Source organism: Tympanuchus pallidicinctus, unplaced genomic scaffold (assembly GCF_026119805.1).
Source record: "Tympanuchus pallidicinctus isolate F22 unplaced genomic scaffold, pur_lepc_1.0 scaffold5, whole genome shotgun sequence".
In the NCBI taxonomy this organism is placed as follows: Eukaryota; Metazoa; Chordata; class Aves; order Galliformes; family Phasianidae; genus Tympanuchus; species Tympanuchus pallidicinctus.
In genome coordinates, this window is record NW_026294769.1 from 43,292,273 (window position 1) to 43,306,068 (window position 13,796).

General features: G+C 40.8%; 1 protein-coding gene across 1 annotated transcript in view; it reads right to left on the minus strand.

Moving 5' to 3' along the window:
• The window catches only part of CPA6 (carboxypeptidase A6), an 88,048-nt gene that overhangs the window by 40,604 nt on the left and 33,648 nt on the right, over nt 1-13,796 (minus strand). Inside the window, exon 2 of the mRNA XM_052704937.1 lies at nt 3,529-3,604. Within this exon, the coding sequence (XP_052560897.1) occupies nt 3,529-3,604 (76 nt within the window). The remainder of the gene's footprint in view (nt 1-3,528; nt 3,605-13,796) is intronic.

Genomic DNA, 13,796 nt, shown 5'->3' on the forward strand with positions numbered 1-13,796 from the left:
ACTGCTTTGTTATAGGACAATCAGAGTACTTTTCTGTGACTTCATGATTAAGCCCTTCAGAAGGATACGACCATTTGAACTTGACAAAGATGACATTTTCTTTTAATTTGTTTGGGTTATAAAAGAATGTCCAGAGGAAAAGGCTAAGTGACTGTCTTATAAGTGTAGATTTTAAAGGCAGAAGGAAATGGCTGAAATAAATTCAGAACACCACAAGTCTATTACAAAGCTCTTTCCATGAGACACAGTTAGAAGGAAGTCTGGGACAAAAGCAATTATCTTCTCTTTCCCTTGCCAGCCTAGAGAAAAGAGAAACGAGCAACCCACCAGTAGCCACAGCAGAGGGATGGAATCATGGATCATGGAATCACAGAACCATTGAAAAGACCACTAAGACTCTTGTCCAATCATCAGTCCATCCCCACATCATGCCCAATAACCATGTCCCTCAATGCCACATCTACCCTTTTCTTGAACATCTCCAGGGATGGTGATGCTATTCACTTCCCTGGGCAGCTTGTTCCAATGCATTACCAGTGGTTATGTAGCACACTGCACTCAGAGGATGCTGTTTCTGCTTTTTCATGTGACCAATAACACCTCTCTGTGAAGATCAGAAGTAAGTGTTGAAATTCTGGGAAGTGTGGTCTTCTGGTGAAATGCTATTCTGGGATTTTGGAGGGATCGACTTCCGGGTCCTAGCTCTACCAGTATAGTTTGGAATGATCTTTATTTTGCTGCATGTCAGGTCACAGTGCTGCATTATGCAGCATCTTGTCAGCAGGTCAAGAGAGGTTATCCTCCCTCTCTCTTTAGCCCTGGTGAGGCTTCAACTGGAATACTGCATCCAGTTCTAGGTTCCACTATACAAGAAATACATGGAGCTTCTGGAGCAAATCCAGCAAAGGGCTACTAAAATGATTAAGAAACTGTAATGAGACCTCTCGTAGAAGGAAAGGCTGGGGCAGCTGGGCCTGTTTATCCTAGAGAACAGAACACTCAATGGGTGTCTGATCAATGTATTGAAACAAAGGGTGCCAAAAAGATTGGGTCAGACTCTTCTCACTGGTGCTCAGTGATAGGTCAAGAGGCAACAGGAGCCAACTGGAACACAGGAAGTTCCATCTGAAGACAACAAAAAAATTTATTTGCTATGAGAGTGACAGATCACTGGCACAAGTTTCCTGGATAGGTTGTGGAGTCTCCTTCCCCAGAGATATTAAAAAACCACCCAGACACAGGTGGACATTAGTTAGCAGGGGTTTGGATTAGCTGATCTCCAGAGGTCATTTCCAACCTCAACCTTTCTATGTTTCTCTGGTCCCATGAATTTGTGATTCTGACCACATGTAGACAGGCAGTCAAGTAGTTGCAGATTGGACACAGCCCCAAGACCTAAAAAGCAGCCAAATCCATACTGTTTTCATGAAACTGGGTGTCAGTACTGTCTTATATTTTAAAAAATCTTCCCATCAACCTCCTTAGCTCCCTACCTCATAAAAATCAATCATTTTCTAATTAACTAGTCAGATTCCAATGCACTTTGCCAAAATTTTATTATCCTGTTCTCAGAGTTGTAGCATGCAACTATTTATTCAAGTTTCTACTGCTCCCACTTTGATGAAATTGGGTGAACGAATCTCCATCTGGGAGCCTAAGGGAGCTCTGTAATGAGAAACAGTTGCAGGAAGGTGAGTAACCCTTTTGCTTTGCAGGGTTTGCAATATGAGGAGAAAGGAAAAAACATATGTGCTCCCTCTTTATGTTCCAGTATCCAAAGGGAAGAAATTAATGCAAAAAACAGCTTCCACATGTATTTCTTGGTCTGATGGTTAGACTTTTTTCCTAATTTGAGTGAAATGATTATCCTCTTTGGGGTTTTACTGTAACATTCAAAGCTGAGGGTCAGGCCCAAAGTCTCCCTGAGACATTAGTAAACTCTGCAGAAACAACTATAAGATGATATTCTTTAACTGACTTGGGCATTACAGTGCAAAGCACTATAATACATAGCATTGAACACTGAGGTTCCTCATGCAATGTGTATGGAAGCCAAATGCTTTAAGAGCAACATTTAGTATCCTAAGTGGAGAAATAACCAAACATGTCAATAAGAAATGTAGAGGTGATAGAGAGAGCCTCAGTCTACCAACTTAAAGCTAGTGAGGCATCAAGTCTCACCTGATGGATATTCTCTGCAGTGAGTCTTCCCCTGGGGTCTGGAGTCTAAGGTTCTGTCCACTTTCTTATGAACCAGTAGCAAGAAAGCTTCATCAGAACCAAAAGGTGGAACACTTAATGTGAGAGCTCTAGCATCCTTGGTGTTAACTACTGGACTATAAAATTACATGCACTTTCACTCTTTGTCCCAGTGAGAACATAATCATTTATATCAGGCCTCAGTAACACAGAATGAGATTCACTGCAGTTTGCCAAATAGTTTGCTTGAAGTTGAAAGCAGTGAACAGCAAAGGTGTTTGCTCATGCTCTCAACACTTTGATACTACTGATGTGACACAAAACTATATTACCCAGGACTGACAGTTACCACAGTGATCCACTGGCAGTGTCCATACAGCTCTTGTCAGCCAGACACAAATGTAGGCTTGAGTTCACTTAATTACTTAACTTGTTGTGTCTGTGCTACTTCTAAGGCTGCCCATCAAACTGCTCTACCTCCACAGTTATAGGGAAAAGTCAGCTGTAGCCCTCCTGCAGAGCATAAGCCAACACAGGTAAACAGCAGAACCTGGGACTCACAGTCAACGCCTGGAACAAATTCAACATCATGATCAAATTGCTACTTCTTTGTTTCTGCTTTGGTTATTCTGTTTTGGAGACTATTAATGAGGTTCATCCATCCCTGGGTGCCTAAGCTAAGTCCATGTGCACGGCACAATCCTTGCTTTGCTGTTGCAAGGATTTGGGGTTGTGCTTGTGGGTAATCTCCTTTGTTGTCTGTGATACTGAGCCAGATTGCTATAGAATGAGCACCTGTGCCTTTGGTAGTTTTGCTAGCAATGCAGAGCACATTTATGTTGTGTTGCACCAGGTAGGATCTCACTCCAAAGCTTTTCATTTATATCTTCAAGAAAAGGCTAAGGAAGATGGTTTCTGGCTTGCCAGTGAGTCCTGCCTGTGGACATTCTGCTAGAGATATTCCCAGACTAAAGCCACTTTATTTTTCTTACTTCTGTATGTGTTCATATCTTGAAGTCAATATTTTAAATTAAATCAAGCTAGATAATGAAGCATGCAATTGTGTATGCTGGCAAGAAGTGGGAGGGGAAAAAACCAGCAAACTTGCAAGTGTGTCATGTATATTGTTTTAGGCAGTAAGTGTTTTCTGTTAAAATTATCAGGCATGATGAATCCAGTTCCTTTGCCATTTTATTGGAAAATTAAGAATTTAATGGGAAAAGGCTGTTTTCCAGAGAATTAAATAGCTTGAAGTAAAATGACAAATTAAAGGCATTTAACCAGTGCAGTTTTCCACAAAAATGGGAAAAAGAAGATAATCAAACTCACCTTAAGCCTGTTAAATGCAGCCTTCAGGATCTGTGTCTCCCTCTCGCTCTCAGGAACAACACGAATGACTTTATCACTGCCAATAAGAGAACATTGAATTGACACTTTCAGGATTCTTGCAGCAGCACAGTGCGAAAGTAAATAGGTTACAGTGGCTGTAATTGCACTCGGCAGCAGCAAAATGCCAGACGAACTGGAGCTGTGCTTCTAAACTTTCTGCTTGGGTCATGCACTTCCATGCAAGAGTTTTGCTCTTTGAAAACAAGAGTGTTATGTTGTTCTTCCATTTCTGTGTAAATGCTTTTGTCCCTTGCTTCTAACAACCGTTCAAACAGATATCTTCCATACTGAAAGTGTACCTCAGATAAAAAATTATCCTTTATATTGCAAAAACATAAAATGTCTTTCTGAAGGCAAGATCAGCAAGATGCACTGCTTTTATAGGTTTGAAAATGTAATGGGCTTTGGAGGATCCAGTGGTCTCATACTTTAAAGAGGGGACTGTAGAAGATAGGTGGCCATCATATGAAGGACATACCTTTTGCCTTACCCTTGCACAAATCTGTCATGTAAACATGTAAACAGCTATTCCTACATGCTCAGAAGGCTCTAGATAATAGCAGCTCATTCTATGCACTTTTTTTTAGCAGATTATAACAAACGTAAATTTTGAAACATAGAACACGAAACTGAATAGCTGTCCATCCATCTGATGGAACTGTGGGAGGCTGGAGAGCAGAAGGTGACTGCAGAAAAACGCAAGCTGTGATTGTGCAACTAAAACATTAAATTCCACTCACAAAAGGGGCTGAAATAATTGTGCATGGCCAATGTTAGTTCTGGTGTTTTCCTACCTTTTAAGACTTCGGCTTCACATCATAACATTCAGTACTTCTCTCCCAAAAGCCCAAAGAAATCATACACATCTTTATTTGGACAGTTCCATCCTCCAGCCAGAATCCTCCAATTTTTTTAAAGTCCAATTTCTTCCTTGCTTGGGAATTTTATGCTGTAGAATTTCCCTTGACACTGAGAGGAAGCTTGTTACAAAAACATATTGTGAAGCCCCTTATCTTCCTGATGCTTCTGAATCTGCTCAGAAGATACTTGGCTAATTAGAAACAACACTGGTGAGTGTGCCTTCACCTTCTCCCTGTCTTAGGAAGGTTCCTTGGCTGCTGCCATTTCTCAGAAAGCAATTACTAGATCCTTCCTTTGCGGCTGCAGCTCTTGTAAGACTCCCCAGTGTTGTAAGAATTATTAAGATATTTATGAGTAAACATTAAATATTATCAGAGTGTCATACGAAATCTGGGAAGAAAACTCTCTAACTCCAGTGTGGTGCTTGAAAGCAGCACTCCTTTATTCCCCATGGCTCACACAGGGCAACTTGACAAAGCAAGCACACCCTCTCGGAGTTCAAGTTCTACAGTTGAACAGTTGGGACATACATATGCAGTACATCGGCATACATATTCATTGTTTTTCAAGGTCTCATAGATATGTGCTAATGTCTCTTTGGGGGCAAGCTCAGTGGTATCTAGGGTGGTCGAGTGTCCACCTTCTTCTTCCCATTTTTTCACTATCAGCTCCATCAGCAAAGCTTTTGACCTACTTCCATCCACTTTTTCCCAGTTTGGAAGATTTCATTGCCATTTCATAGGCCATAGTGAGTCACTTTTTACAAACAATGTATGGGGAACCTGTGGAAAATGTCCTTGTACATTTTGAGGCAAAAGATAAAAGTGTTCTATTGTGGCTCCAGTACTTCTTGCGAATCAAAATCATTGAGACAGAAGATAAAAGTATTCTATTACGTCTCCAGTGCCAAATTACTGAGGAAAAACAAGACTGTTCACCCACTAAAGCTGAAATGGAAAGCTTTAGAACTATCCCTAGAATGTGTGTGCAATAATACTGATGTAGCCAGAGAAGTGGACTACATCAGTTCACTGTTCTCGGCTGCTGTTGGCCTTACCTGACAAATGGTCTGTGCTTCAGGAGGAAGATTTCTGGAAGGACCCTTTTTATAATTTGGCAGCTCTAAAAATTCTAAGGGAAAGATTTTTTACTAAGCTTTTGAGACAAGTTAAACCTCCCTTATAGGAACTTACACAAAAAGAGAATGCTCCTTAGAGCATAAAACTGTTGTGTATTTTCAAGGGAAGTAAATGCTCTTAATTTATAATGCACACAGCAGTAATAGTCTTTCCCATTACTCACTTCTCTAAGAGTATTAAATTTCTGTTAAGAAGGAAATTATTAAAAAGCAGCAACGATTGCCCAGGACATGTGAAGGTGAAGTAATTAATAAACATTCATTGGAAGTTTCTGGAAGAATTAGGGCAACCAACATATGCGGAACAGATTTTAATGAAATAAGTATCTAAGCATGTGTTATACATCTATGATGGAATGTTGAATGGACTGATATCACTTAGGTATGGTCCTGAGTTAATACACGTCACTCTAAACTGTCTTGGATTAGCTCAGCAGCTCTGTCATTTCTCATGTGATGAAACACATGCCTTAAAGGGGAAAACATTGGTGCTGTGACTGATTGATCACTTGACACATCATTGGGAAATGCCTCAAGCTGTGGCTGGCCCTGCTCCTGGAGAGCTCAAAGAAAGCAGTTTGTCATACCTGGTGCTGTTAGTATTTCATAAAAGGATGGTTAAGCCAATGCCACAAGGCAGTTTCATTTTTTGTTGTGCAAGCTCCAGGAAGACAATTAACTCCTGAAGGCTATCGACAAACTCCCACTTATGTAGGCTAGCCAGCTGGTGGGTAATCATTCTAGGTTTTTCTAAAAAGCACAAATACCAGATCCTGCTTTATTCTTGATATTCACCAATCAAATAACAGAGTCCTAAGCTTTCCTAGCAATATTTCACATTAAAAAATCAAATTATTACCTTAAGCACTATGCAGTACCCAATGGATTTAAAGTAGGGATCTAACAGCCTATACAATTTTTAACATTGAGCAACAAATTCCACCAGTTCATGGACTGCTGTGGCTGACAAATGGCAGCTGTATGCAAAACATTCAGAACTATCTGTGGTGACATTCCCTATCCTTGCTCCTTGAGCTCTCAAGGAGAAAGGATCAAGTTGATCACATACAGATTTAGGAAAAGTTGTTTCATATTGTCTTGCCTGATGATGCATGTCAGCAAAGTGCTGCTTTATGCATTATTTTTCTAACCATGCTGTCTCTAAACCATTTCTTAAAAGCCTACTTTTAAAATTTTAAACAAATAGCAAGATGGAATATATTTTGCAGAAATTAATATAGAACATTCAGTCAACGAGGACAAACTTTCAATTTATCACCAGCAACTAAACTAATAGCATTAAGAGCTAGGATTTAGAGGGATGGTTTGAATTTTGTACCAACACGACTGAAAGCATTCACAAACAGAAGTACACAAGCTTTAAGAATTAAACTGACCAGTGAGATTGGTGAGCAAAGAGTAGCAGCCAGAGAGTGATGTCCCCATGGACAGCCTGGTATCTGAGCAAAATGGGTGACAAACCATTGGCTAGCACTGACATGCAGTGGGTTTTATGTTCTTTGTGATCCTCTCATATTTTTAAGAACTGCATGAAAAATGGTGCAGCTGCTTTTGAAACACAGAATATGCTACGTGAGTCTGTGATAAACTCTGCCACTGCTGGGGAATAAAAATTCTTTGTTGATTTCTTTGGATCTTTTTATTTACTTCATTGTTTTACTTATCTATGAACAGACCAGATGGATTCAATGAAGCCATTCTGGAGCACATGCAAAACTTCTTTACCAATGTTGTGTATGGAATTTCTCTCATGAAGTCACATGGCGTGAATTGTGTTTTCGTAAATTTCTCATTTCCTTCCGGAAAATCCTTATTGTTATTATCTTGACTAATGTGAACCTTAATCAGCTCTCTCATTTCCCAAGCAATTCAATTAAAATATGTTTACAAAGATTTTGCAAGTATTTTAAACACAGTTTGAGGAATTATGTTATAAATCAAATACCTACAGGGAAAAAAAACACCCAAAACGAACCCAAAAGAAAACAAATCCCCACAATCCTCACTTATAATCATCTACTCCTAATGGCAGAGGAAATCTTACAGTTCTTGAGAACAAATTGCCATTGCTTTTGCACTTAACTGGTTCATTAAGGTGACGGGAGTACACACACGCTGAAAGATACATCTGAAAAAACTACACCATGAAAGCCCCTAGACAACTCCCAATATGCCATCAGCTTTCATGTGCAATGAAAGATTCATTGCTTCACTCCTTCATCTCCGCTAAACTCTTCTGCTAGTCGAAATGTTTCAAAATATTCAAACTTTCTTTATCTGTCTGTTACTGGGATAGTGTTTCAACCAGAGCTTTAGGACTCTTAAAAAAAATTGCTTAAATAAGGTTGGGCTCTTTCTGGAAATTTAACAGGAATGTGTGGGAAGGGAACTTAACAAAACTTCCTGAACACAACTGTAAGGTTTTCTGTATTGGAACAGATGCCGATCCAAACAGAAAAGAGAACCATTTGTGTTTTCTATATAGCATTCTGTATAATTTCTGCTTTTTAGTTAATAAGGCAGGAAAACTGATGTTATTCCTGGTACAAAGAAGAGCTAGCTTATCTATAATTTTGAAAGAAAATGATTTTGCTTGGGTAATGTAGGAAGAAATGCTGAGGAGGTAAAATATTTTATTGCATGATATTTATCAGTATCGAACAGATGACTTCTTTGAAAACAGAACTCATATGCATGTTGCCTGCTAATTCCCAGACATGGTCTATCTGAGTTTGAAAGATTTTTTTAGGTGCAAAATTGATGTCCTACTTTACCCAAGCAAGAAACTTGCAGGCCTAAACTATGCAGTACTACCAGCACTATTCCTTTAAACAGCTTCATTCTATGAACAGGTGGTATGCAAAGGTGGATGTTTGCAGTTTAAGTTCCAACAAAGGAATGATGTTTTTTCAAGCAAAGCTGGCCTCCAGTGATTTGCAAACACTGCACATAGCTCAAACACAGAAAGGGGGAACCAGTTGCTTCCGTCTCATAAAAAAACTCTGTATGCTAATGGATGCCATCTTGCATCAACAAATGTCGTTGGGTCTTATGTAAATACAAGAGAGAAAGAAAGCACTTTCTCAGATCAGAAAATAAACAAAATCATATAATCATAGAATGGTTTGGGTTGGACGGGACCTTTAAGATCATCTAGTTCCAACCCGTTGCTGAAGACAGAGACACCTCCCTCTAGACCAGGTTATTCACAGCCCCATTCAAGCCTTGAATGCTTCCAGGGAGGAGGCATCCACAACCTCACTGGGCAACCTGTTCCAGTGTCTTACCACTCTCACAGTAAAGAATTTCTTCCTGATATCTAGTCTAAATCTACCCTCATTCAGTTTAAAGCTATTTCTTCTCATCTTGTCGCTACATGTCTTTATCAAAAGTACCTCCTCAGCTTTCCAGTAGGCCCTTTCAGGTACTGGAAGGCTACTCTGATGTTACCCTGGAGCCTTCTCTTCTCTGGGATGAAGACCCACAGCTCTCTCAGCCTGTCCTCATATGGGAGGTGCTCCAGCCCTCTGATCATCTTCATGGCCCTCCTCTGGACCCGTGTCAAAAGACTGATGTCTTTTTTTTGAGGTCTCCAGGACTGGATGCAGTACTCCAGATGGGTCTTCCAACCCCAGAGTAGAGGGGCCTCCTTTAACCTGCTCCACCTCCTTCAACCTGCTCATCATGCTTCACTTGATGCAACTCAGGATATGATTGGCCTTCTAGGCTCAAGCACACATTGCCAACTCATGTTGAGTCTTTCATCAATCAGCACCCCCAAATCCTTCTCTTCTGATTTCAAGCCATTCATAACCCAACCTGTATCTATGCTTGAGATTGCCACAACCCAGGTGCAGGACCTTGCACTTGGCCTTGTTGAACTTCATTAGATTGGCATGGACCCACCTCTCAAGCCTGTCCAGGTCCCTCTGGATGGTATTCTTTCCCTCTAGCATGTCAACTGCACCACTCAGCTTGGCATCATTTGCAAACTTGCTGAGGATGCACTCAATCACACTGTTCTTGTCTCCTACAAAGATGTTAAATAACACCAGTCCCATCCCAGCACCCATCTCTGAGGAATGCTACTTGTAACCAGTCTCCACATACACAATGAGCCACTGACTGTAATTCTCTGAGTGTGACCATTCAGCCAGTTCCCACTTCCGAAGTGGACCACCCATCAAATCCACATCTCTCCATTTTGGCAACCAAGATGTCATGCAGGACACTGTCAAATGTTTTGCACGAGTCCAGGCAGATTTTGTCAGTTGCTCTTCCTCTATCCACTGACACCGTAATTCTATCATAAAATGCCACCAAGTCAGGCATCACTTGGTCTTTCTGCAGCCATGTTGGTTTTCACCAATCACTTCATCTTCACTTTCCATGTGCCTCAGTAGGGCCCTCAGGTGGATCCACTCCATGATCTTGCCAGGCACAGGGGTGAGACTGATATGCTTGTAGTTCCCTGGATCTTCTTTTTTTCTCTTCTTGAAAATGAAGGTTATGTTTCCCCTTTTCCAGTCAATGGGAAATTCACAATACTGCTGCTACCTTTCAAAGATGACAGATAATGGCTTGGCAACTTAATCTGCCAGTTCTGAAGAAATCATAGAATCATACCATTCTATGATTCTATTATATTATTCTATAATTCCCTCAGAACCTGTGGATGGATCTCATCAGGTCCGATGCACTTGTGCATCTTCAAGTTCTTTAGATGGTCTCAAACCTGATCTTCACTTACAGGGGGCACATTCTTACTTTTGCTTTCTGCAGCTTAGGCAGTGTGGCTAAGCCCTTGCTGGTGAAAACAGCGGCAAAGAAGGCACTGAGCACCTCAGCTTTCTCCATATCCCTCATCTCCAGGTCTTCAGTTTCCTTTCAGAGAGGTCCCACCTTTTCTCTGGCCTTCCTTTCATCACTCATATATCTGTAGAACTTCTTCTTGTTCCCCTTATGCCCCTGGCTAGATGTAATTCTATCTGTGTTTTAGCTTTTCTAACCTGATCCGTGGCTGCTCAGACAACTTTTTGTACTCCTCCCAGTAACTCATTCTTGCTTCCACTATGTATAGACTTTCTTTTTGCACTTAAGTAAGTCCAAGAGCTTCCTGTTGATCCATGGAGGCCTCCTGGCATTCTTTCCTGCCTTCCTTTTTCTTGCGATCTGCTGCTTCTGGGCTTGGAGGAGATGGTTCTTGAATACTGACCAGCTCTCTTGGGCCCCTCTTCCCTCCAGGGCTTTATCCCATCTCACTCTGCCAAGCAGTTCCCTGAGGAGTTTGAAGTCTGCTCTCCTGAAGTCCAGAGCAGCAAGTTTGCTGTGCACCCGCTCTGACACCCCTGCTTTTGAACTCTACCATTTCGTGGTCACTGCTGTCAAGGCTGCCCTTGAACTTATTATTCACCAACACATTATTCACCAGCCCCTCCTCACTGATGAGGACACGGTCCAGCATAGCACCTATTCTCCTGGGTTCCTGTACCACATGGAAGAGGAAGTTATCAGCATATTCCAGGAACCTCTGATTTCTGGTACCCTGCTATGTTGTCCCTCCAAAAGATATCTGGGTGGTTGAAGTCCTCCATTGAGGACCATGATTTCTGAATGTGAAGTTGCTCCTATCTGTTTGCAGAGGGCCTAAAAAAAAATAAGAAGTAGCAAAACAAATATGTGTCTTAAGAAAAACAAACAGTCCAAAGCAAGAAAGCAGGCTACAAGGAGATATGGTACTAACTGTGCTGGATTAATTAAGATATGCAGAAACTTAGAAGCTATGAACAGAAGAGTCTGCAGTAGTAAGCATAAATTAAACACTCTGTATACTCATTTGAATTCACTGCCTAAGATATGTATTATAATGACATATTTGCATGAAACAGCTGATTGTTGTTAGCTTAAATGTAATCTTTGCAATGACATATTAAGCCCACTTACTTTTTTTAAAAAGACCCATCTTTTGTCTGATCTCAGAGATTACTGAAAGGAACTTACGCTGTAACTCCCATCTCTTTCTCCTCCAATATGTTTCTCTTGTGCTCTTTTTGTTTTGTAAGGAGATTTGAATACATGGTGACTTTGTCAGGCACGGCATGGCCCCAGTATGGCAGTACCAGGATGCTCAGTCCATCTCAGTGCTCCCATGCAAAACAGGAAAGCTTATCCTATGCTCTCCATCTTGACTGAAGAGGCATATTTGGCTTGTGTGGCATGGCTAGACAAATATGGCTTATTGTCATAATTATTTTATGGCAAACAAGCATAGGGCTGCCCAGCAGGTGTCCCTGGACAAACTTGATTGTATCAGTTGCAAACATTTTAATCTCTTTTTCCATCTTTTCACCCTCACTTCCATCATGCTTGTGCTTTGCTTTCTCTGTCTGTCTCCTCTCAAATAAAAACTCCCCACTGGTCCCAGGTTTGCTGCTTCTTTATCCAATTTTGGGATTTCTAGGTAATCTCATCTTTGCTTGATATTACTGACATGGTTATCTTGTTGGTCCTCATGTCCCCAGTACTGCCCATAAATTACATGTAAAATTGAACCATTTCTCATGTAACTTCACCTTTATCTCTGTAAGGTCCAGCCATCCTTCACAGTCCTATCTGAAATCTTGTTCACCTTTCCACATTGTCATACCCAGCAATTTCTCATGTCAAATCCCATATTGTATCCATGTCCTGATCTGTTAGTTTAACATCAGGTCACTGCCAGCATTTGCCTTCAGTCCTCACCCTCTGCCTCGCTAAAAATCCGCACAAATGCTTGTGTGCCTTTCTAAACTTAAAAATTGCTTCAGCTCACCTTAAACTCCATGTATGTCTTCAGACTCTGCAGCAACAATTTCAACAACTTTCAAATTAAATGTCATGAGATTCTGCCCAGCCCTTCACCTCAGAGAAATCAAAGAAAGAAAACCAAGACTGAAAGATGTACAGAATTTACATGTCAACAGGCTGAAGGGATGAACAGTTTGGTGTTACAGATCTGCATTTGACTTCTTGTGTTCCAGCTTCCTTTAAGACCTTGAGCAAACCACCACAGGTCATCTTCAAATAAGGTTTGACAGGTTTTTGAGCTCTATATGTTTTATATCCACATTGCTGTCTGAATTTCAGTCATAAGAACCAAACACCATATATTTGCCCAGAGATATTTGCTGGTGGACTGAATTATGTCCTTCTCTTATGCCCCATCATTTCCAATGGCCTGCACAAAAAAATAAGTCTGGGCTCTATTCCTGTGGATGTGCTTGAAATACAAGTATTAGCAAATGTATGAGATTCAGTCTGTCTCTGTAGCTGAGTGCAGACTTGCCTGCAAAGCACGTGGATGATGGACAAACTTGGACTAAGAGCTGTGCTTAGCTGACTGTAAATATGGTTCAGCTCCTCACCTTTGTAAATGGGGATGATAATAACTTTTAAATGTGCGGGGGTAATAAGACAATAAATATATTCATGACTTCCAAGCTTCCAGATGGCTATGGTAATGAGAGCAATGAAAGACGTAGCAAGCAGTAAACAGGCATTTCACAAAAGCTAAAGAAAAAAATTCTGCAACTATTATTCATGTCTTGAAACATCGTCCATTTATCCCATAGACTTCAGTGGTGTCACAACCACCATGCAGAGATCATCTGTAAGCCTATGAAGAAACCAAACAACAACAATACCTGGGTCTTTTTTGCCATGGGGCTCTAACTTTTTGTCTGTGTGCCTTTGTTCTTAAAAGAGGGAAACAGATGCACTCATACAAATACAGTGCCAAGAAATGGACTGGGCTTCTTCAAGCCCTATTTTCTATCACACACACACACAATGGAGGCAGAAGAGCTCTTTTGTTCTAATGGTTATATTTTCCCCAAGAGTTATCAAAGACTGTACAACATGAAATTAGACAAAGGCTGATGCCATTGTCGCCCAGCTGGTCTTACAATGCTACATAAAGACAGTGAATGTCACTGCTCATGTTTCACACACAATAGGGATATAAAAACTGGCATTTTCTAGCCGGTCACCTGAAAAGGGCATTCTCAGCATTCCATGACAACTTTGCTTTTACTGAAGCTGAAGTAACATCACATCAAATGGATGCAGCTTTAGTTTTTCTAATAAATTTGTTTGAGATCAGAAAAAGAAAGACTGGTCTGCTCAAAAAAGATTAGCAATGCTAACCTAC